This window comes from Gracilinanus agilis, chromosome 4 (genome assembly GCF_016433145.1).
Source record: "Gracilinanus agilis isolate LMUSP501 chromosome 4, AgileGrace, whole genome shotgun sequence".
Lineage (NCBI taxonomy): Eukaryota > Metazoa > Chordata > Mammalia > Didelphimorphia > Didelphidae > Gracilinanus > Gracilinanus agilis.
The window spans coordinates 271,710,507-271,732,985 of NC_058133.1; the positions used below are offsets into that span (position 1 = coordinate 271,710,507).

Sequence of the window (22,479 nt, forward strand, 5' to 3'; positions counted from 1 at the left end):
TATATTGTACTCAGACCATCTTCACAGGACTTGATGACTTTCTTAATCACTCACTCACTCTTGGCTTTTCTAAGCTCCCTCCCTAGGGATCCCCTAAAGGAGGGTAACCAGGATGATGAAAGGACTAGAGATCTTCCACATACAAACACTAGTTGTTGTTGTTGTTGATGTTGTTTGCTGTTGTTGTTGATGTTGTTTGATGTTGTTGTTGTTTGTTGTTTGTTTGTTGTTGTTGTTGTTGTTTTAACTCTTCCTGACCAGAGGTTTGCCATTTCCTTCTCCAGCTCATTTTGCAAATTATGAAAACTGAGGCAAACAGTGACTTACCCAGGGTCACAGTTAGTATCTTCTCTGTCCCCACAGCAGCTATCAATAGTTAAGCTCTTTCTCCTTTGCTTACTCATTTTTGTTCATTTATTTGTTAAATTTTAGCAGCCAGGACAATAGATTTAATTATTGGCTTTTTATTTGACTCTCAGGGTTTCTATTGCGTTGGCATATGTTACCTCAGGTTTTAGAATTTTGTGTGTTTGTTTTTATCTCCGCCCTATTCAGTTTTTCCAGATTTTATAATACAGAGACTGATGTAATCCTGGGTCCCCCACTCAAGCCTCAGTCCATGACTGACCTCAGGTGTTGTGCTCAAAGCCAGAGGGCAGATCTGCCACCACTACTGCAAGCAAGAGGCTACTGCAAGCCTCTTTCTCTGTGGCTGCAACCACAGACTCCACTGTCCTGGGAGAGACCATAGCTGACTGGCCCCAGTCTCTCAACCACCACACCCATTAGTGCTTGCTCCCTCCTTGCACCTCCTCTTCAAGGACAGAGCAGGGGTCCAGTCTGCATTCTCTGGGCCTCCAAAGTCCCTCCCTCTCTGGCAGAAAACCCCTGCACTCGTGGCCTGCCACCAGCTGTCTGGGCAGTGTCCACTTCTTCAATCCCCAGCCGTGGGGCAGAGGAGTCTCCCAAACAGAAGACTTGGCTGCGTCAGGGCCTTCAGTTGCAGATTCCCGTGTTTTCCTCAGGGAAGCAGACTCCAAAGATCATCAAATACAGTGAGGGTGCAAATCCTGCCCTCTGGGGCTATGTTGTGGATTACTTTCCGTTTGTTCAGTTCCTGCCCTAGGGCCTAAGGGCCGGGGAAAATCAGAAACTTTCTTCTGTAGTCTGACTTTTCAGCTTCTCTCTTAGTGACAATTTTGTGGAGTTATTTTTGGTGGCTTAATAGAGGTATTAGGAGGGCAAGAAAACTTAATGGCTTACTCCCCATCCCACCTAGTCTGAGACATGATTTGAACTCCTGAAGATGAATCTTCCTGACTCCAGTCCCAACACTATCCACTGTGCCTCCTAGCTGCCCATACACACACACATGCACACGTGCACACACATACATGTAAATACATACATGTGTGATCATTAAAGAGGATGCTGAATTTGGAGAAAAGAAATCTTGGATGAGACATACCTGGAAGAAAGATTTTTTTGTGTGTGATCTGAAATTATTTATTTATTTATTTAAGAATATCTTTCCATGGTTGCATGATTCATGTTCTTTCCCTCCCCTCCTCCTACTGCTCTCCCATAGCCAATGAGTAATTCCACTGGGTTTTACATGTATCTCTGATCAAGACCTATTGGAAGGAAGAAGGATTTAAACTGTTCTGCTTGGCCCTAGAGGTTAAAACTAAAAGCAATGGATAGAAGCTTTCAACTTAAAGTAAGCCTGTTCATTAGAGCTATCCCAAAGACAAGAGGACTGACTCCATAGGTGATAGATTCCCCTTCCTAGATAACCTTCAAGCAAATGCTAAATGGCTACTTGCCAGGCAGGAATGCCACACAAAAGATCCGAGCTCACATATTGGTTAGATATGATAGTCTCTAAAGGTCTCCTCCAGCTTTGATTCTGGGATTGTGGACATGACTGCTGATAGTACTGGGGTTGTTATCTAGCCACTCTTTTTTCATTTAGAAAATATATTCCTCTTCTTTTCCTAGCAGCTATTTGCAGAAACCAGGAACTGGGAGTAACCAGTGGTTGCAGTATCAGAGAAGACTAATGATGCCTAGCTTGCTGCAGATATATATAAAACATACTTCAAGCTAAGGATGGAAGACCAAGAATCATCTTACTGTGTTAATGCTCCCAGGGATGACAACCTAGGGGATCATCTTCTACTCCTTACTCTATCTAACCTCCATCCCAGTGTCTGTTGTCAAGTCTTATCATTTCTACATTTGGGATCTCTCAAATATGCCCTCTTCTCTCCTCTGACATAGCCCTCAGCGTCTCATTCCTGGACTATTACCATTGCCTGCTGATTATTCTGCTTGCCTCAAGCCTCTATCCACTCCAGTCAATCCTCCTATCATTTTGATCTTCCTAAAACACAGCTGGCACAGTGGACAGAGCACTGGGCCTGGAGTCGGGAAGGCCTGAGCTTAAATTTGGCCTTAGACATTTACTAGTTGTATAACCCTGGGCAAGTCACTTCATCCTGTTTGCCTCAGTTTTCTCATGAAAAATGAGCTGTAGATGGAAATGGCAAACTACTGCAGTATCTTTTCCAAGAAAACCCAAAATGTGGTCAAGAAGAGTTTGATATGAATGAACAAAAACACAGATATAATGGTATCATTCTCCTCTTCCATTCAATTACTCAAGAGGTTCTATATTACATTTATGCTTAAATATAAAATCCTCTCTTTGTTAAGGGCCTTCATAAACTGGCTCTTTTCTATCTTTCCAGTCTTCTTAAACCTTACTCCCCTCCAGGTACTCTATGATCCAGAGACACTGATCTCATTGCTGCCCCTTATGCATGATATTCCAATCTCTCACCTTCAAGTCTTTTCACTGACTCTCTCCTGTCCCTGGCATACTCTACCTGCTAGTTTCTCTAGCTTCACTTCAAGTTTCATCTGAATTTTCACATTCTACAAGAAGCCATTCCCAGTCTGTCTGCATCTTAGTACTTTACCTCTATGATGAATTCTCAGTTTATCTTGTACATATCTTGTTTGTACATAGCTTTTGCATTTTCTCTCTCCCATTAGACTGGGAGCTCCTTGAGGATAGGAACTGTCTTTTTGTCTTTCTTTGTATCCCTAACACATAACACAGAATAAGGCACATGGTAGCTGTTTATATTCTGGAATTTAGGACTAGAAGGAACTTGAGGTTTCATTTAGTCCAAACCACCTACTTTACAAATGAAGAAATTGAGGTCCACAGAGATCAGATGATTTGCCCAAGGACAGCTAGATGGCTCAGTGGATATAGAGCAAGGCCTAGAGATAGGAGATTCTAGATTCAAATCTGATCTCAGATTCTTTCTAGTTGTGGATCCCTGAGCAAATCACTTAATCCTAATTGCCTAGCCCTTACCATTCGTCTGCCTTGGACTAAGTATTGATATAATCAGTATCAATAATTGATATATAATCAATGCTAAGTATTGATTCTAAGTCAGAAGATAAGGGTTTTAGAAAAAAATTCCTTCAACTATCCTATTCTTCCTCTAGATTAGTTTCAGAGACCAAGAGTAGTACTGGAAACTGGTGACAGGATATGGGTAGCCTGAAAGTTGGAAATGTTTGTAACTGCTGAGATTCCTCTGACCATCTTTACTTTCTGATATTAACTGGGATAGGAGCACAAGAATTCTGTCTACAAAGAACCTCAATACTCTTCAGCATCATGAAATGGTCATTCTGGACCCATTCTGTGATAGCAATAGTATTGCTGAATGACAAGCAAACACAAAAACTATGAGAGGCCAGTTTTCCTAAAGAGGACAAATACTGAATCAGTATGCCAAAGATTTTCATCAGCAATACAGTACTGGAAGTCATCCTGAATGGTGCTCCTTAGCAACTGAACAGTGGATTGATTGATTGATTCAATAAAACTAAAATCTCAGATCAAGACCAGGACCAGCAGGTTCTATGGAAGACAACCAGACAGAATATAGTGCCCATGTGGCATCATCATTGGCCTCCAGGCCACTAAACCTAAGTATACACTTATTATTCTCTCCTGATCTTCCCACCCCACTTTTCAACTCTCTAGATACTACCTACTGTTAAAAGCCCAACCCAAGTCCCTCTTATTCCATGAAGTCATAAAGACTTCCCTGACTACTACAGGTCAAAGGAAACAGTCTTGGAAAGCATATGGTACTCTTATATTTTGGTCCATTCCTTTTGATATAGCTATTTCTTGTACTGTTTTCTAATGATTTAATGATTATAAATTATGTAGATAGAATTCACTCTCTAAGGTCTGTCCAACTGTAAGAGGGAGATTTTAGATATTTATAGATATATACTCATCTTACCAATGGATTTTCATTTTCATTCTACATGATTATGGAGCTAAATATATTTTTTTAAACACTTACCTTCTGTCTTACATTTGAAACTAAATATCAGTTCCACGGCAGAAGAGTGGTAAGGGCTAGGCAAATGGATTTAAGTGACTTGCTCAGGGTCACATAGCTAGGAAGTGTGTGAGGTCAGATTTGAATCCAAAACCTCACATTACCAGGTCTGGCACTCTATCTAGCTACTGAACCACCTAATTGCCCTGCATATGTATATTTTATAAGGCAAGGCCTTGGCCTTCAAAGAATTTACAGTCTAGATGGTGAGATAAGACTAATTAATATATGAAATAACAGACCTTTTATTTACTTCCTAATAGAAAGGTAAAAGATTTGAAGTACAGGAGGAAACTTTTTTTTTTAACATGGTCATTAGGAAACTTGACTATAATTGTAACAGAGGTTTTCTTTTTCTTTTATTCTAACTGGGGGTATGGGAGAGTTGAGGTGGGAGAGAGAGAAGGCAGATTTTTGCTGACTAAAAAAATGAATTATTTTTAAAGAAATAGAAGAGTCTACAGCACAATATAATTAGGCATTAAAATTACAAGAGCTTAACCTCAGAATATTGGGCTATAAACAGGTGCTCTAGAATATTTACAGATATTACAATACTCAATTTGAGAATCCCTGGGCCTCCACTTGAAAGCCCATTTGCCCCTTTACTTCTCCATAGTTACATATAGATAAGCCAAAGGAATCGCCAAGCAGCAATCTGGGGATGTGATAATGCCCCACTGCCTCTTTGGATAGTTCTTTTGAACAGCAGGAGCAACAGTAGCAGTCACTACATCCTTAGTCTGCTGGTCTTCTTATGTTAAATTAGCAGGAGGTAGGGGAAAGATCAATACAGTACCTTCCAGTGTTCCTACATCCCGTGTCATTGGCAGTCTGAACTGTCCATCTACGTCCAGAAAACCAATAACAATTAAAACCATTACTTCCTGGAGTGATGACAACTGGATAGTTTAGTCAGCCAGTGACATGGCTGGAATGAGGGAGAGGGGAAGATCTTCTATATTAAATCTTTTTGTATTGTAGAACTATTTGGGGGATGGAGGAGGGTGTCACACGAATCCAAAAAGCCTGCATCCAATCCTGCCTGAATGCACATGCTTTCTTCTGTGATGAATCATTGGATGATTTGTCCTATACCTTCAGGAAAGCATGGTTGATGCCCACATCAGAAAGTCAAGCTGACGACTCACAGCTGTCACTCTGGGCAAAGGCCTGGGAGGCAATGACTGTCTCTTCACTCATGCTCAGTAATGAGATCAATGTCTCTCCTGGCACAGACAGCCCCTGTGATCAGACTCCTGTCAGTCACAACACCAACAAAAACTCATCGGTGTCATGTTTTATTCATACTCTTTCCATCACTCCCACCTCACACATGCAAACTTACATGCCAAGAAAGCCCTATTCAATTCCAAAGACTAACATATACAAGCCAATTGAGGACATCTAGGTTGCCACCAGCCTTTACTCTGGAGTTATAATCAACTATTCATTTGACTGTCTCTATGTCTCCAAGACAAGATAGACAAAGGTCTTGGAAGTTTACCTTTCCCCCTTTCTTTCCTATTCCTCTTTTCATTCATTTATTCAATATTCACTAAGAATTGAATGTGGGTAAGCCATTGGTGCTGCCTTCAGCAGGAGGATACAAACAATATTCCTAATCTGTGGACAAGATAAGAGTTAAGAAATTCTATGGTTGCTAGAATTTAGAACTGGGCTAGAATCTAACCGCCAGGGAATGCAGGCAAAGATTTGTGAGTATAGCACCTCCTATGAGCCCCTGGGATCCTGATGCTCATCACTAGCTGATAGTCAGGCTTAATCTCCTATTCAGTGGCCATATTCTGTATATATCACAGGTTAACATATAGCTTAATAAAGAGTTGGTAAATTAATTAATTAGCTAATTAATTAACGGAATGGAGCCAGATCTATCTTTGCCTTATGAAAGCCATACCATGAGGACAATTAAAAGAATCAGATATACTTATCATCACTAAAGATTAAGATGACTGACAGTTGGAAGTGTTATAATTACAAGGCTACCTCTAACAGTAGAATGTCCAACATCTTTAATGGGTTGTTTGGGAGAGATACTTTAGGGTAGAAAGGCCTTCCTAATACTCCTTAAATACCTATGCAAATAGATAAATATTATACTGAGGCTTAAGGTTGGCCTTGATATAAATCAGCTTACTATCCACCAATTATGGGCCTCTGGTTCTCAAAACATTTGCTGGTTGGTGTTTGTGGCATCAAGATTCCTTGTGTAACCCTAGTCCCAAAGTCCATTGATATGGGACCCTCTCTTTACTGGTAGAGATCAATACCCAGTACTTGTGTGAGGGTTGGGATGGATGTCAAGAGTAAGAAATGGAAGAGCTCATCAATCTACTTTGAGTTTTCTTCAAGATTATTCCAGTTTTGAGAGAGAAAATGGACATCAACCCAACTTCAAGTTGCTAAAGGAAATGATTCTAGGAAGAAGCTGATATGAGAGTAGTTGGCAGGGGCAGCTGGGTAGCTCAGTGAATTGAGAATCAGGCCTAGAAACCAGAGGTCCTAGGTTCAAATCCTGTCTCAGACACTTCCCAGCTGTGTGACCCTGGGCAAGTCACTTGACTCCCATTGCCCACCCTTACCACTCTTCCACCTATGAGCACAGAACACAGAAGTTAAGGGTTTAAAAAAAAAAAAAGAAAAAAAAGAATAAGAGTAGTTGGCAGTTTCCTTCATGTCTTTATCCCCAAAGTAGAGACTTTGAGGATCTTTCCCTTGGTAGAGATCCAGTACTTTCCCTCAGCTGGTCTGAGCTACCTTACTGGCAATAGGAAAGATCCATCACTCTGTAATATCTGGTACATAGTCTCTTATGTATACTTTCTCTGATTTCTGTTTTGCTGTTGAATTGGTTAAAAAGGTTCCCATAATAATTGCTATATTTGTTCACTATGGAACTTGGAATTTGTATGGGAAAGTATCAAGTCTTGGAGATAAAGCTTAGGACCTTGCTCCTTCCATTTAGTGAAACAATGATCAGAAGTTAGCTAGAATTTGAAAACTACATCCCTTAGACTAATAATGCTGAAGAAAGAAGATAAATAAATTCTAGCTCAATATCCCCTTTTCTTTGAATAAAACAGAATAGTCAAGCCTCTGTCTGCCTACTTTCTGCTTCCCCTCCTAGCAGAAATTAAAGTCTGTCTTGGAGAAATATTGGGGGAGAAGACACTAGAGAAGTTTATTCTGCCTCCCTTCAAGCCACACAGTGACATTTCCGTTCTACATGTTGAAGATGGCCCTCACTATCCTTATATGGATGGTCCCTTTTTCCTCTCTTCTCCCTGCCATATGACCGAATCCATCCCACATGCCCGCTAGATTTCCTGTACCTCCCCCAATAAATGAAAACTTATTGCATGCCAAGTCTGACTCAAGCCTATCCACTATTTCATATTTGGGATTGGAAAGAAATGAGACACTCAGTCCATCTGACAGTTAACAAAATGAGGTTTACTTACCCATATCATGGAAAGAATATTAAACAAGGACTTTGCATTGATTCATTTGCATACAACTTTCTTTCCTCTACATTTACCAGGGAGGAGCTTTGACTCTTCCTGTGCTGGTTTTGTAATGGAAACACCAAGAATATTTAGTGCTCTGAACCAATTGAGTATCAAAAATAATCTCAATACCTTGTAAAGAAAAACTAGCCTAGTGTAGTTTTTCCAATTATTCCAATATATCTCACATATGCCCAAATATTATACTTCTCCTTCATTACAATAAAAGCTCCTTGAAGGCAAGGATTCTTTTTGTCTTACTTTGTAATCCCAGCACTTAGGACAGTGTCTGGAACTTAGTAAATGTTTAATAGATGCTTATTATTTAATCCATTCACTGATTGCCTATGTGGGGTAGAATTTGGTCCTGTGACCTACCACCCCTTGGTGGCAAAAGTCTAAAGGTCTTCTAGAGAATCTTCCTTTAAAAACAAACAAACAAACAAACAAACAAAACAAAACAAAACAAACAAACAAACAAAAAACCCTTACCTTCTATTTTAGAATCAATACTAAGTAACTGGTTCCAAGACAAAAGAGTGGTAAGGGCTAGGGGCAATTGGGGTTTAGTGACTTGCCTAGGATCACATAGCTAAAAAGTATCTGAGGTCAAATTTGAAGCCAAGACCTCCACTCTTGGCTTTCTATCCACTGCAACTCCTAGCTGTCCCTGAAGATCTTCCAATCTTAAATGGCCTTAGAACTCTTACTGGACAACCCTAAATGTCAATAATATAAAAAGTTTGGAGGGAAGGGAGGTGGGGGTGGGAAAGAAGGCAACAAGCCAAATAAGAAATGAAATGATGAAATCCTAGTCTTTGATATTGGTCCTATAACACTACTGAATCCCAACATTAACATTGTTTTTGTTTTTATGATTATTTTTAAGATTTACATTTCTATAGCACTTTAATATATAATAACAATAATAATCTTTATATGGTGCTTTAAAGATGACAAAGCACTTTACTCATCTTATTTCATTTGATAGGCATAACAACCCTGCATGATTGGTGCTATCATGTTTCATCAAATCATCCCCATTGTAGGGAAATAATGCATTGTTGGTGAAGTGGTGAACTCATCCAAGCATTCTGGAAGGAGATTTGAAACTATGCCCAAAGGGCTATAAAACAAGTATACTCTTCCATCCAGTAATATCACTACTTAGTCTGCATCTCAAAGAGATGCAAAAAAAGGAGAAAGGACCTACTTATATAAAAATATTTATAGGGTATCTTTTTGTGGTGGCAAAATATTGGAAATAAAGAGGATGCCCATCAATTGAGGAATGGCTGAACAAATTGTGATATATGATGGTGATGGAATACTATTGTGCAATAAGGAATGATGAATCGATGGACTTCTATAAGAACTGGAAACACCTCTCCATGAATTGATGCAGAGTGAACTGAACTGAACCAGGAGAACATTGTACACAATAACAGCGATATTGTGGGATGTTCAACTAGCTACTCTCAGCAATACAGTGATTCAGAACAACGCCAAAGGATTTTTGACAGAGTGCTATCCATCTCTAGAGAAAAAAAATTGGGAGAACTGGAAAGCAGATGAAAGCATATAATTTTTCACTTTAGTTTATTTGATTTTAATTTTTGAGGTTTTGGTTTTATGTGAGTATTCTCTTATAAAAATGAACAGTGTGGAAATATATTTTGCATGATAATACACATATGACCCAGATCAAATTGCTTGTCGTTTCCAGGAAGGTGGGAGACAATTGGGATCATATAACTTCAGAAAACTTATGGGGAAAATTGTTATTACATGTTGTAAAGATTAAATTATTTGGAGACCATATTAATTTATAATTATTTATTAGTAAAGGAGAGAGAAAGAATCATTTAATCATCTGACCATCCTAATTACTAGCCATTTTACACAATGTATCAACTTGTCCCACAAGTGGCTTGTCTGCAAGTGGCTGAATCCAAGCCAGAGTGTGCAAAGCGTTAAACAGTCCTGAGAAGAGAGAGTGATGAATATCCAGCAAGAGAGAATGAGCTTCCTGTGTAGTCTCTCAAAAAACCAGTTTTCACTACTCCTCCTGTGACTGTCTGGTTAGATAGGATAAACTCAGTCTGGGTCCAGTCCTGACTTTTTGCCATACCACTAGTCACACAGGGACTTCTGCCATCTCTTTCTGTCCTCCAAGATACTATGTCAAGTAGCCAGGAAGTTCTGGGCTGATACTGATCAAAAAGGGGTTTTCAAACTGAATAACAGAGTACGATTTATATTAAATTCACACAATGTAATTGAGAAAATAAAATATCTTTACCAAAAAAATAAATAAATAAGCCCCATTTTACAGCTGAAAAAACTAATGCTGAGAGAGATTAAGTGACTTGCCCAGGTTCCTACAACTATTAAGGATGTCAAACAGAATTTGAACTTTGGTTCCCTTGACTTCAAGTTCAGTTCTCTCCCTACTTTACCAATGCTATGGAAGTTGTGGTGTATTTGTACCCTATTCCACAATTAAAAACAAACATGCCCACTGTCACAAAGCAATAAATGCCTTTCCATTAGAACCATAACAAGGGGAAGGTGATAGGGATGTCAAGATAACATTCTCTAGGGCACACTTCTTCCCCTTAGCAGACTCACCTTGCCTCTCTTACCTTTCCAGTAGCAGCCAAACATTTATGTTCTTTGGCCAAAGCACAAAAATTCCTAGTTACTGATCTGCTGATGATTGACCTGGAGGCAAAGCTAGTGAGCTAACTAACTTCTGGAACTCTAGGTAGCCTCAGGGTCAGAGAGAATTATTCTACTCCAAACCCAGTGACTCCTCAAGAATGAATGCCCAGAGCCATTGTGATACATGCCCTGCAGCCTGACTCCAATTTACTGCCCTCTGGTAGTAATAGAGACTGAACCGCAATTTCATTTATCCATGTGACTAGAACAGATTCAGCTTATCCACTGAATCAAAGACAAGACTTTTCCTGGTTTGTACCACTTTCTCCTACTAGACCTGTTGCTTAATGTGTATCTACAACTCCTGGCACTGTGAGGCAAGGATCTTCCCAGTACTTTTAGAGGAGATTGTCTACAACAGCTGCTTGTGCAAAGTCCTCCAACATTCAGAGCTGGAACAGATCTTAGAGATTATTTTGTCCAATGCCTTCATTTTATGGATGAATAAACTGAGGCCCTGAGCCAGGAGGTAACTTGCTCAAAGTTGGCAAGTAATAAATAAGACAGCTCAAATTTGAATCCAGCTCTTCTGACAACAAATCTAATACTCTTTCCACTATTCCATGCATTTGGATATTGTATAAAAGGTCCAACTAGAGAGAAAAGGGGGAAAAATATTGATAGATGTGAGGATGATTAGAGAAAGGGAAAGTACCTAGGAAAGAATAATGTCTTCAGAGTCAGAGAGCTCTGGTTCAAGTGTTTCCTTTGCTACTTATGATGAGCAAGTTACTTAAGCTACCTTGACCCATTTTCCTCATCTATAAAATGAGGTCAGATGAGAAGATATCTTAATGTTTCTTCCTATGAGTGAGTTAGCCACTTTGAGGCCAGAGTATAGATGCTATAAGATCAGATTCTGTCTGTTGCAAATTCATCGAGTTTATGAATTTTGTAGATTTTTTTCTTTAATTTTCTATAAAAGCCCCTCCTCCCCTTTTAAAAGAAACATAACTTGTCAGAACTGCAGTAAAATAAAAAGTAAAAAGTAAAAAAAGAGCTTGTGCTCACACCAAAGTCTAGACGCAACCAAAGGAAATTGCAGTATCTTTCAGATAGTACAAAAAGAAAGATAATAAAAATAAAGGGAACACATCAAAAGTTTTAAAGCATGGACCTCTTAGGGAGTGAGGAAAACCCCAGGCAGAAAGGTCTGATATTTAGCTGTGAATCGGGCCTATCTTCCAGCTAGAATTTTTTTAACAAAGCTCCCATTCCAAGAAATACTTGATGACCCGCAGCTTTCCCGAAGAGTCCGAGTGGTCTCCCCTTTCTTAATAACTCTTGCTGTGATCTAGTGTGAGATGAAGTACTAATCCTATGAAACCCTTGAATATTACCCTGATTGGCCTTGAAGTATTGAGTATCAGGGTCTTGAAAAAGAATGAGATGTGTTGGATGAGAATAGGGATAAAATGGGATACCTTGAATGGGATTGATTAGGAGGATACTTTGGAATGGGCATGAGATTGGTACAAGTGGAGACAGGTGAGATGTGATTGGGATGAGATGCATTAGAATGGAGTATATTAGGGTGGAATGGAAGTATGGAAGAAGAATGGAGATGGAATAAAATGTAAAAGAACCTAACTCTCACTACTTAGATTGGGAAGCATGTTCATTAGAAGGCACAGCTGCCTTACCCAAGGAAACCCAATTTAATTCTGAGGGGTCCTTTTCCCTTCATTATGCTTCCCCTCCCCTCCATTAGCACCATACTCAGTTCCATGACTGCTTCATACAGATGCTTATTGGTCTATATACTAAGACTGAATCAGTTGTGTCTGATGACTAACAGATTCAAGGGGCCCAGTGAATTATGCTATATTCAGTTAGATCTGTTCATTGCTTTGACTGAAGGGACCAGATCCACTATGATGTGACTGGACAGGAAGAGAGGAGATACTCCACCCTCCATTTTCTCCCACCACCTAAACCCATTCCACAATCTCCCAGTTTGCCAATCATCCAAGACCTGTTCCTATCTTGCTGCTACAATTGGTCCAGGTGCAGCTTTTCCCAGAACTATAACTAGCCAACTGAAACATTTTGCCAGTATTTCTTTCATTCCAGCTCCCACCTGGCTCCAAAGCCCTCCTGTTTCTCTGTCTCATCAGCTCACAGTGTCATTTCCAATTTTGTCTGAAATCACACCTTTACTCCCCTTTCTGTGCCTTTCCATTTCCCTTGCCCTCTCTTGTCATTCATTATTTAACTCCATAGCTGTATTATTTATGCAGAGGAACCATTTTGGAATACGGTTTTATGGCAAATTAGGATCCATATCAGAATCAGAGCAACCTACCCTTCCACACATCATACCTCTATTGTCATTCTGTTCTCACCATGGACCCAGAGTGAAGGCAAAATTCAACCAGTAAACCTCTTGGGCAATTAATAATTCCAGAGGTCAGCATGGATGAAGAAATTTCAATGGCTAGCATAATAGCCTTCCACTTTTAAAGGAGTCACTTTTCTGAATTCCTGAAAATTTGTGTTTAAATGAAATTGCACATGTTGAATGTTGCATGGTGAGGTAGGAAAAAAGAGCTTTGCACTGTGAGACCAGAGAGTCTAGCATCTGCTAATGATTTGTTGTGTGACCTCAGACAAGTCACTTCCCACTCTCAAGAGTGCACCTGTAAAAAGAGGGGATCAGACAACATAATCTATAAGTTCTATTAGTTTATTATATGTGAAATCTTATTTTCTCATTTACCCAAATGTTTTCATTGGAAAGATATTCCTGCAGTAAACACAAGATTCAATACCATTCAGTTAATGAAATTCAGTTCTTTTCAGTTTAGGCAAATTAAATTCTACTTTGCATTGATGGACCACCATTGGTCCACATGCCTGCCACTGGTAGTGCCCTGGTAAATTTTTTTTGTTGTTTTTTTTTAAAACCCTTACCTTCAAGCTTAAAATCAATACTGTGTATTGATTCTAAGGTAGAAGAGTGGTAAAGCCTAGGCAAAGGGGATTAAGTGACTTTCTCAGGATCACAATACTACAAAGTGTCTAAGGTCAGATTTGAACCCAGGATTTCCCATCTCTAGGCCTAGCTCTCAATCCATTGAGCCAGCTAGCTGCCCCAGTAAATGTTTAACAATCAGCTCTACAGGAAAAAATGTACACATGACAGCCTTTTAAGTTTAATCTGCATTATTAACATTTTCTCCATCACTTTCTTTGATTTAAACAATCAACAAAATAATAATTCCAAGTCCTAATTTGTGGCCCTTGCCAATTTCTAAGGTGTAAATCCTCACACTGAAAATTCAACAATCTGTTCTGTAGAGCCTCTAGCATATCCCTAACTGGCACTTTACTGGAAAAGTAGGAAACATAATCATTGCCTATTACAAGTATGGAACAGAGTAGTTGAAGTAATCCTCATTAGAATGATTAAAGCAGATGCAGATCACAAAAGATGTAATTTTAAAAGACCCAAAGGAAGGAATGGGAAAGGAAAGAAGCATTTGAAGGAGGAGAATAACTTAAACAAAGTCCTGAAAGTGAAGAGGCAGCTATGTGGCTCAGTGGATTGAGAGTCAGGCCCAGAGATAGGAGGTCCTAAGTTCAAATCTGGTCTCACATACTTCCTACCTGTGTGACCCTGGGCAAGTCACTTAACTCCAGTTACCTAGCCCTTACAGCTCTTCTGCCTTGGAATCAATACTTATATTGATTCTAAGACCAAAAGTAAGGGTTAAAAAATTGTAGAGAAAAATTTTACAAAAAATAACATGTAACTTTACCAGTCAATTAGTCAATAATCACATATTAAGAGTCTGCAACATGTCTGGCACAGCGCTAAGTGACAGAGATTATAACAAAAGGCAAAAGTTAATTCCTGCCCTCAAGGAACTGACCAGGAATAGGAGTTGGGGCTTACTATACATCCATCTTCTTATTAGACAAACTTGATTATAATTACACCAAGTTCACTTTCAGATTTTTCTTCTTGTTCTCTCCTTTATATTGTTGTAAATATTATATGCATTATTCTCATGGTTCTACTTACTTTATTCCTATCATTTTATAGAACTCTTCCTATCCTACTCTGTATTCTTCATAAGCAATATTTCTAAGAGCATAGTGGTATTCCATTACATTCACGTACCACAATTTGTTTAGCTATTCACTAGTCGATAAGGATCTACCTTGTTCTAGTTCTTTGCTATTACAAAAAGTGTTGCCAAGAATATTTTCATGTATTTGGCCTTTCTGTCTTTGAGAGGCCAAAGAGTTGTGTTTCTTATAAACCCATACTTTCTGGCTTAGAAACAAGTTAAAGAGTGTAAAGATTAAAACTGGGGTTTTTGACTCCATAAGAGAATTATAAAGTAATATTGTGGTTGCCAATTTAAAATATTACAACTTAAGTTAAAATGACTTTTAGCAGCTTTTATTTACAACAAGGTGGAAAGAGTGAAAGTGGGAAATGTAGATAAAGAAACAAATTCTTAACAAGCCTACCAGCCCTAAGAGATTCTCCTGGGAAGTTAAGTCCAGTTCAGCACCTAGGCAGGAGGCTTCCTCAGGTCTTGATCCCTGGTGGAGTCTTCAGAGTCAGAAGTCCACCAGCGTAGCCTCCTCTACAGCCCAAGCCACTCACCCAGCAAGCTGATGCAGGATCCAGGGAAAGAGTCTCCTCCAAAGTCAAGGCAGGAATCTCTGGAAATAATCTCTCCAAATGCCAGGAAAGAAAAGGCCATGCTCTCAAGCCCATGGTCTCTTTTATACTCCATTTTCCACGATATTTCCTGTCTCTCCCCCTTCTTCACAGAAACTAATTGCAATCTTTCAATTTGCTTAGTCCTACCCAGAGCTGGGCAGTCTCCTTTGGAGGTGAGAATCTTTGACTTGTGAACTCTCTTACTTAAGTGTTAAGTAGGGATGCTTTGAGTTCTTGATTGATTGAGTTAAAGGTTGCTGATTGATTTCATTAAAATAGAGAAAGAGAGACAATTCTATCTTTACAAGAGAGAAGAGCAAGGATAAGGCAATTGGGGTTAAGTGACTTGCCCAGGATCATATAGCTATAAGTGTCTCAGGCCAGATTTGAATGCAGTTTTTCCAATTCCAGGTCTGGTACTCTATCCACTGAGCCCCCTAGCTGCCTCACCAGAGAGTTTTTAAAAGTTCAGAGAACTCTTCTCATGTCTAGTAGAAGAATATGGGTAGTGTTTTCCCCAAAGCCCATGTAGTAGTAGTAGCAGTAGTAGTGGTAATGGTGGTGGTAGTAGTAGTAGCAGTTAACAATAGCAGAATTTATATGACAGTTTAAGGTTTCCAAAATACTTCATAAATATTATATCATTTTGTGCTCACAATGACCCTGGGAAGTAGCTGCCAATATTAAACATTCTACAGATGAGGACAATAAAACAGCTACATGATTTGCCCAGAGTCACACAGCTAATAAGAGTCTGAAGCTGGATTTGAACTCATCCTCCTGACCCTTGCTAGTAGGACTGTTGCTCTATCTACCATGCCAACTAGCTGCCTCAGAATTCCAATTTCTTTAACACCTCCTCCCATCTTCTAGATGAGGAAACTGGGACCCAAAGAGAAGTGACTTGCCTTCTCACAGAAGCTATGAGTGGGTACACTTTTCCCCTAGATTATTTTGACTCAGTAATTCCTTCATTGACTGAGAATCAAACCAAGTTTTCCCTGAATATTTTCTAGCTGGTCCACCAACACTAGTGGCCCTTAAAATACATATATACTAACACAATGGCTAGTAAGGCATCAACAGGCTGAAGCCCCAAGCACTTGCAATCTTTGCCAATCTCTATCTTTTAGCTGCCTTGGAAGAAAGCCCTTGGTTTATTGCTCTGGAGTCACCTGTTTTCTTAAAAGAATGGCCTTCCCTAGTGCTTCAAGTTGATCCTCACTTTAGGCTCTTGAGGAATAATTCTATTTTTCTCTAGTCTAAGGATCCTCTACCATAAGGGGACTGGGAGGGGCAGGAAGGAGATAAGAAAAGATACCAAGAGCACAAAAATGAATCAAGTAGGGAACTGTAAGATTTAAACTAATATCTAATACTTCAAGTATTTTTTTAAGTTTATTATCTGACAGAATAGAACCACGTGACTAAGATTTTCTACCTGTTCAAAAATCCCCAAAGCTGAGACAATAAGGAAAAAAAGAGCTGAGAGATGGGGCTACACCCAATTTATATCTTGCCTGCATCAGCACATAACAACAGGAAGTGAGTAGGGTGCTGGGAATTGTAGTTTTGCTGGGGATTGTAGTTTTAAGGGTAACAGATTCTAATTGCACAGAACAGGTAGTTTCATTTCCTCATAGAAAAGGGAATGCTAAGCAATAAAGAACCATCAGATGATTACAATCCGTTGAGATATTAATAATATTCATGCCTTACTTCAGAGATTTGTGAAGGTTCTGCTGTTTAGTCATTTTATATTTCACCTCCCCTGAGTATAGCCTGATCAATGCCAAACAGGCTTTTTCACCCTCCAGCTATCTCTCTTTCTATAGATATCTCTATATTTCTATAGATATCTCTCCCTTTTGGCTGGTCTGACTCCACTGCTGTTGCCACTGAAATTGCTCTGGTGGCTACCACTCAGCTGCTTGGATATCCTGAAAAAGGAAGCCCCAGAGGCCTCTGGAGATCTCACAAGGTCTTGTCCTGAAGGAAAGAAGTCTCAAACTTAAGTTGACTTTATCCTGAAAACAAACTTAAGGGCTTAGGAAGCTATGAACTTATGGGTATGATCAGGAGGAGGAAAGGCATTCCACCTCAATTGCCACTCCAGAGTTCAGGGTGCCATCTTGATAGCAGGAAGAAGAGGCCCAAGGATTAAGGATTGTCCTATTGGATTATCCAAGGAGTTCTGCCTCAACTGTCAATTTAAAAATTTATACATTACACAATATGAACGCCTTAGTCATCTCAGCCAACAAGAAGCAACCAGAGGATAAATGCAAATGCACTGACATGGAAGAGGACAGCCTTGGGGAGAAGGGGAGAAGGAGGAGAAGGGGAAGATGGGAGAGAATGGTCCTGCTCTTCTCCATGTTCAGAAGCAAGCTCACCCCAAGCTACCATTCTACTTGACTAGCACGCCAGCTGGATATAGTCCAAGAATGGGGCAGAGTGTAGCACAGGTTGCCACATGGGACAAAATGAGTACTTGTGACTGTTTGTTACTATCACTGTTCCCTCCTGGGGTCTCTGAGCTCCCTGGCCACAAGAATTGACTGGAGCACACAACTGGCTCATCCTTCCAAGTCAGCAATTGGCAGGTGATAGTAACAGCTGACTTTTATATTATGCTTTATAGCCTTATTTCCACATTTATATAAATCACTTACATTTATATAGCACTTTACAGTTTGTAAGAGCTTTCGCATTTATTTAAAGGACTTGCTTTAATATAGCGCTTTCCAATTCGTGAAGGACTTTCCCATTTATACACAGCACTGACATTTATATATCACTTTACAGTTTACAACAAGTTTTCGCATTTATATGGGGCTTTACAGCTTATGAAAGACTGTCACATTTATATAAAGCACTCATTTATAGCACTTTACAGTTTACAAAACAAAATGTTTTACAATCATTCTCTTCCCTACCCTTCCAACCCCGATGCCCTCTATATTCAAGTGAGCTCACACACACACACGCCCATAAATGAGCAGCACCCCTTCCCTCCAGCCCCAGTATGCTGAGAAAGACAAGGGTCAGAACCTTGGCTCACAGCTTTTCAAAACCGCTAACAGCTGTGTAGGTAGTTATTGCCTAAAAGCCATTTTCTGCAATGGGTGTTTGTAGGGTGTCGATTGTTGAAATCCATTTCCTGCTGCGCTCCTTTGTACGGGGCTCTGGATGGCCTCTGAACAGTCCTCTGGCATGCCACCAACTATAGTTGCTGCCCATCAGCCAAAGAGCCGGGAGGGAGAGCAGCCTGGACTGCAGGGAGCAGAAAAAGTGAGAGGGAGGCTAGTGGTGACAGGCAGCAAGAGCAAATGGAGCCAGCTGGGGGCCAGGAAGTGGGGCTTATTGGTTGTTGGTTTTTATGAATGTGCTTGTCACAAAACCACTTTGAAACCTTGCTAAGTGTTCGGTTTAAGCATTGGTTTTTTTTTTTTTTAAATTGTTTGCCTCTGGAAGAGATTCCAGCTCTTTTAGCAAATAGGTTCTGGTGTAAGTTTTGTTACTCCCAGCTTTGTAACTGGTGACAAGTTGTAAACGGTCCTGGCCGCCTGAGACCACTGGATACAGAAACATTAAGCTCTACCAATAGGAACCTGGTGTCCAGAGGAAAGAATGTTTCACCCCAAGTAAACTAATCCCTCTTCCTCATTCTCAGCCTGCCTTCTCCCACTATCATGCCCAGTGGGAATTGACTTATAACAGCATTGCTTCTTGGAGAAGTGACACCACTAGCACCAGAAGGATGCCACGGCCAGCCAACAAGCATTTTTTTTAAACCCTCATCTTCTGTCTGAGAATCATTACTGTGCAATGGTTCCAAGGCAGAAGAGCGGGAAAGGCTAGGCAACAGGGATGAGGTGTTTTGCCCAAAGTCACACAGCTAGGAATAGTCTGATGTCAGGTTTGAACCCAGGACCTCCAGGACTGGTCCTCTATCCACTGTGCCACCTCAACTATTATGTATTAAGTGCTTCTATTTGCCAGGGAGTGTGCTAAGGCCTGGGGCTACAGAGAAAGCCAAAAAACATTCCTTGTTCTCAAAGAGCTCCCTTTGAAACAGCATAGCAGCTCAAAGGACTTATAAAGCCCATGCCCTGTCTTGACTGGCCAAGAGATCGGGACCTTGGAATTTTCCCCCAAATCTGAGATAAAAGTAAAATATCTATTTAGGCAATTTCAAAGATATTTACTTTTAGAACAGTATAAAGTATGTAATATACTTTTTGGGGGGTTTATATATATATATTTTTTTATTTAGAATATTTTTCCATGGTTACATGATTCATGTTCTTTCCCTCTCTCCAACCCCACCCACCCTGTAGCCGACGTGCAATTCCATGGGTTTTACATGTATAATTGATCAAGACCTATTTCCATATTATTGATAGTTGCACTAGAATGATTGTTTAGCATCTATATCCCCAATCATATCCCCATCAACCCATGTGTTCAAGCAGTTGTTTTTCTTCTGTGTTTCTACTCCCACAGTTTTTTGTCATATACTTTTTTAAAAAATACATATTTCTGGGGACAACTGGGTAGCTCAGTGGATTGAGAGCCAGGCCTAGAGACAGGAGGTCCTAGGTTCAAATCTAGCCTCAGACACTTCCCAGCTGTGTGACCCTGGGCAAGTCACTTGACCCCCATTGCCTTTTTAAAAAAATACATATTTCTGTATTTGTTAATGTATAATTATCGGTCTTTTGTGTTTTAAAGCATTTTTGGTAGTTGAAGAAATAAATTGCTTCCCTGTACCCAGTTCCTTCATTTTGTACACAAATTGTCTTTTTCTAGAACAGATCATTTTACTCACTGAGGAGAAGCCCTAAATGGAAGCCACTTCTAAGCTTTGCTTCAGAGTTTTCCCCTAGAGCTGCCCTGGCTAGGGGCAATGAACCAGAGAAAGAGGGAAACCAACTCTATCTCCTGACTTTTGAATCAGGCCCCATTCAAGATGCATCCAGTCTGTATAAGTCTAGAACCAGGGTACCTCAGAAGCCAAAACTATGCTTGTATGTTCTGGAACTTCTGGGCTACTTAGACTGTGGAAACCTAAAGTATGAAAGTCAATTTCAAAAAATCACACAAATTTTTTTTTACCTTTCATGTGATGTTATGGAGTTTTGTTGTACATGTTAATGTGTGTCTGTGAATCCTTTAAGTCTTAAGTATTTTCTATGATGGAGGGAAAAAAATAACTCATAAATATGTGTGTATGTATACATATGTATATATGTGTATATATATATCTTAATATCCATGGTATAGACTATAGACTGTATAAAAGGAAGAAAGGAAACAATCATTTTTTAAGTGTCTAATATGTGCCAGGCACCATGCTAAGTCCTTTACAACTGTTACCTCATTTGATCTATACAAAAACCCTGGGAGATGGGTGCTTTTGTTATCCTCACAGTTAAGAAAACTGAGGCTGAAGGTAGTTCATTAACATATCCACAGTTTCACAGCTGGTGAATGTCTGAGGCTGAATTTAAACTCAAGTCTTTCTATACCAAGCGCGGCACCCTATCTACTGCTCCCCTCTAGATGTTAGAGCTTGTAATCTACTTTTAGGGAAGATGTAGGACCTGAAAAATACCTAAGCTTTTGCTGAGAGATTTTCCCTGGAGTTATTCATCAGTGGGGTCAATGAACCAGTAAAAGTTAAAAACAAAACAGAGTCTGACTCTCTCTTTGGAGGTAGTCCTATCCCCAAGATGAGTCCATATGAACCAGAACTAGAGCCCCCTTGGGCATGGGGGTATTCATGTCCTTAGGGCATCTAGTATAATGACTGCCTTAAACATAGAAGAAGCTGGATAAATGTTGGATAAATGTTTTGTTGAGTTGAATTAAAGTGAATGAAAATTAATGAGAGATGACCCATTGCCCAGACCTTGGTCAGGTCAAATCTGAAGAATTGGGTTCATTTCTGGGTGCTGCATTTTATAAAAGTCATTGGCAGAGGCAGCTAAGTGAGTCAGTGGATAGAGCACCAAACCTGGAGGCAAGAAGAATTTGGGTTCAAATTTAGCTTCAAACACTTCCTGGCTCTGTGACCCTGGGCAAGTCACTTAACCCCAATTGTGTATCTTTTACCACTCTTCTGCCTTGGAACTAAGACTTGAATTGTCTCTAAGACAAAAAGTAAGGGTTAAAAAAATCAGGAGAGAGATATATCCAAGGGAGGATGACCATGATGGTGAGAGGATCATGAAGCACGATTTTAGAGGTTGAGGTGAAAGAAATATATGCCCTTAGACTGTTCTCTTAACAATTATGTGTCAGGCTCTGTGTGTTAATTACTGTAAAGACAACAATGAAAATAAAAGTCCTTGCCCTTGAAAAGCTTACATCCTAATGGGGAAAATAACATGTAATTAATTAGGGGATAAGGCTTTACTGGCATAGCTTCCTGATCCCCTAAATTCAAAACATGGCCAACATAAGGGGTTACAGCATCTCCCTCTGACTTGTTGATCATAGACCAGCAGCACCATGGATCATATTGGAAATCAATGCTCTATCCTTGATGAACACTTTTCACTTCTCTTCATATCCTCCCTTTGATTTGGTTAGGAAAACTTCTTTTTGTTAACTACTGTAAAATGGATTGGGACTGTGTCATTTCATTACAGTTTCATACCTATCTAACCAGGATTACCATCTTGAGTCAAGTCCAGCTGATGTTTCTTCTGTAAAATGAGAATGTTGGATTGGGTGACCTCTAAGGGGCCCCTAAATCTAAGAGGACTCTAAGGTCCCTATTAACTCTAAATACACGAATTAAGAGATGTTCAGCTTTAAGAAGACTTAGCTAGCTCATAGATTAGAGCTGGAAAGAACCTTAAAAGCTACCTAGTACATTCTACAGATGAAGCCAAGGGAGGTTAAATGACAGATACTAAGCATCAGAGATGGGATTTTAACCTATGTCCTCTGACTCCAGAGTTGGAGTTCTTTCCACAATATCCCTGCTTCCCTTTATCTTTAAGTATCTAATGGGTTGTTCTGTGAAAGAGGCGTTAGATCTGTTCTGGTTGGCCCTGGAGGGCATACCTAGTAATCTTATGGGGAA

General features: G+C 39.8%; 1 protein-coding gene across 1 annotated transcript in view; it reads right to left on the reverse strand.

Moving 5' to 3' along the window:
- Positions 1-629: 629 nt before the first annotated feature.
- Positions 630-22,479, reverse strand: part of UNC5CL (unc-5 family C-terminal like) — a 67,224-nt gene continuing 45,374 nt past the window's right edge. The window contains exon 8 of the mRNA XM_044675302.1: positions 630-735. Within this exon, the coding sequence (XP_044531237.1) occupies positions 630-735 (106 nt within the window). The remainder of the gene's footprint in view (positions 736-22,479) is intronic.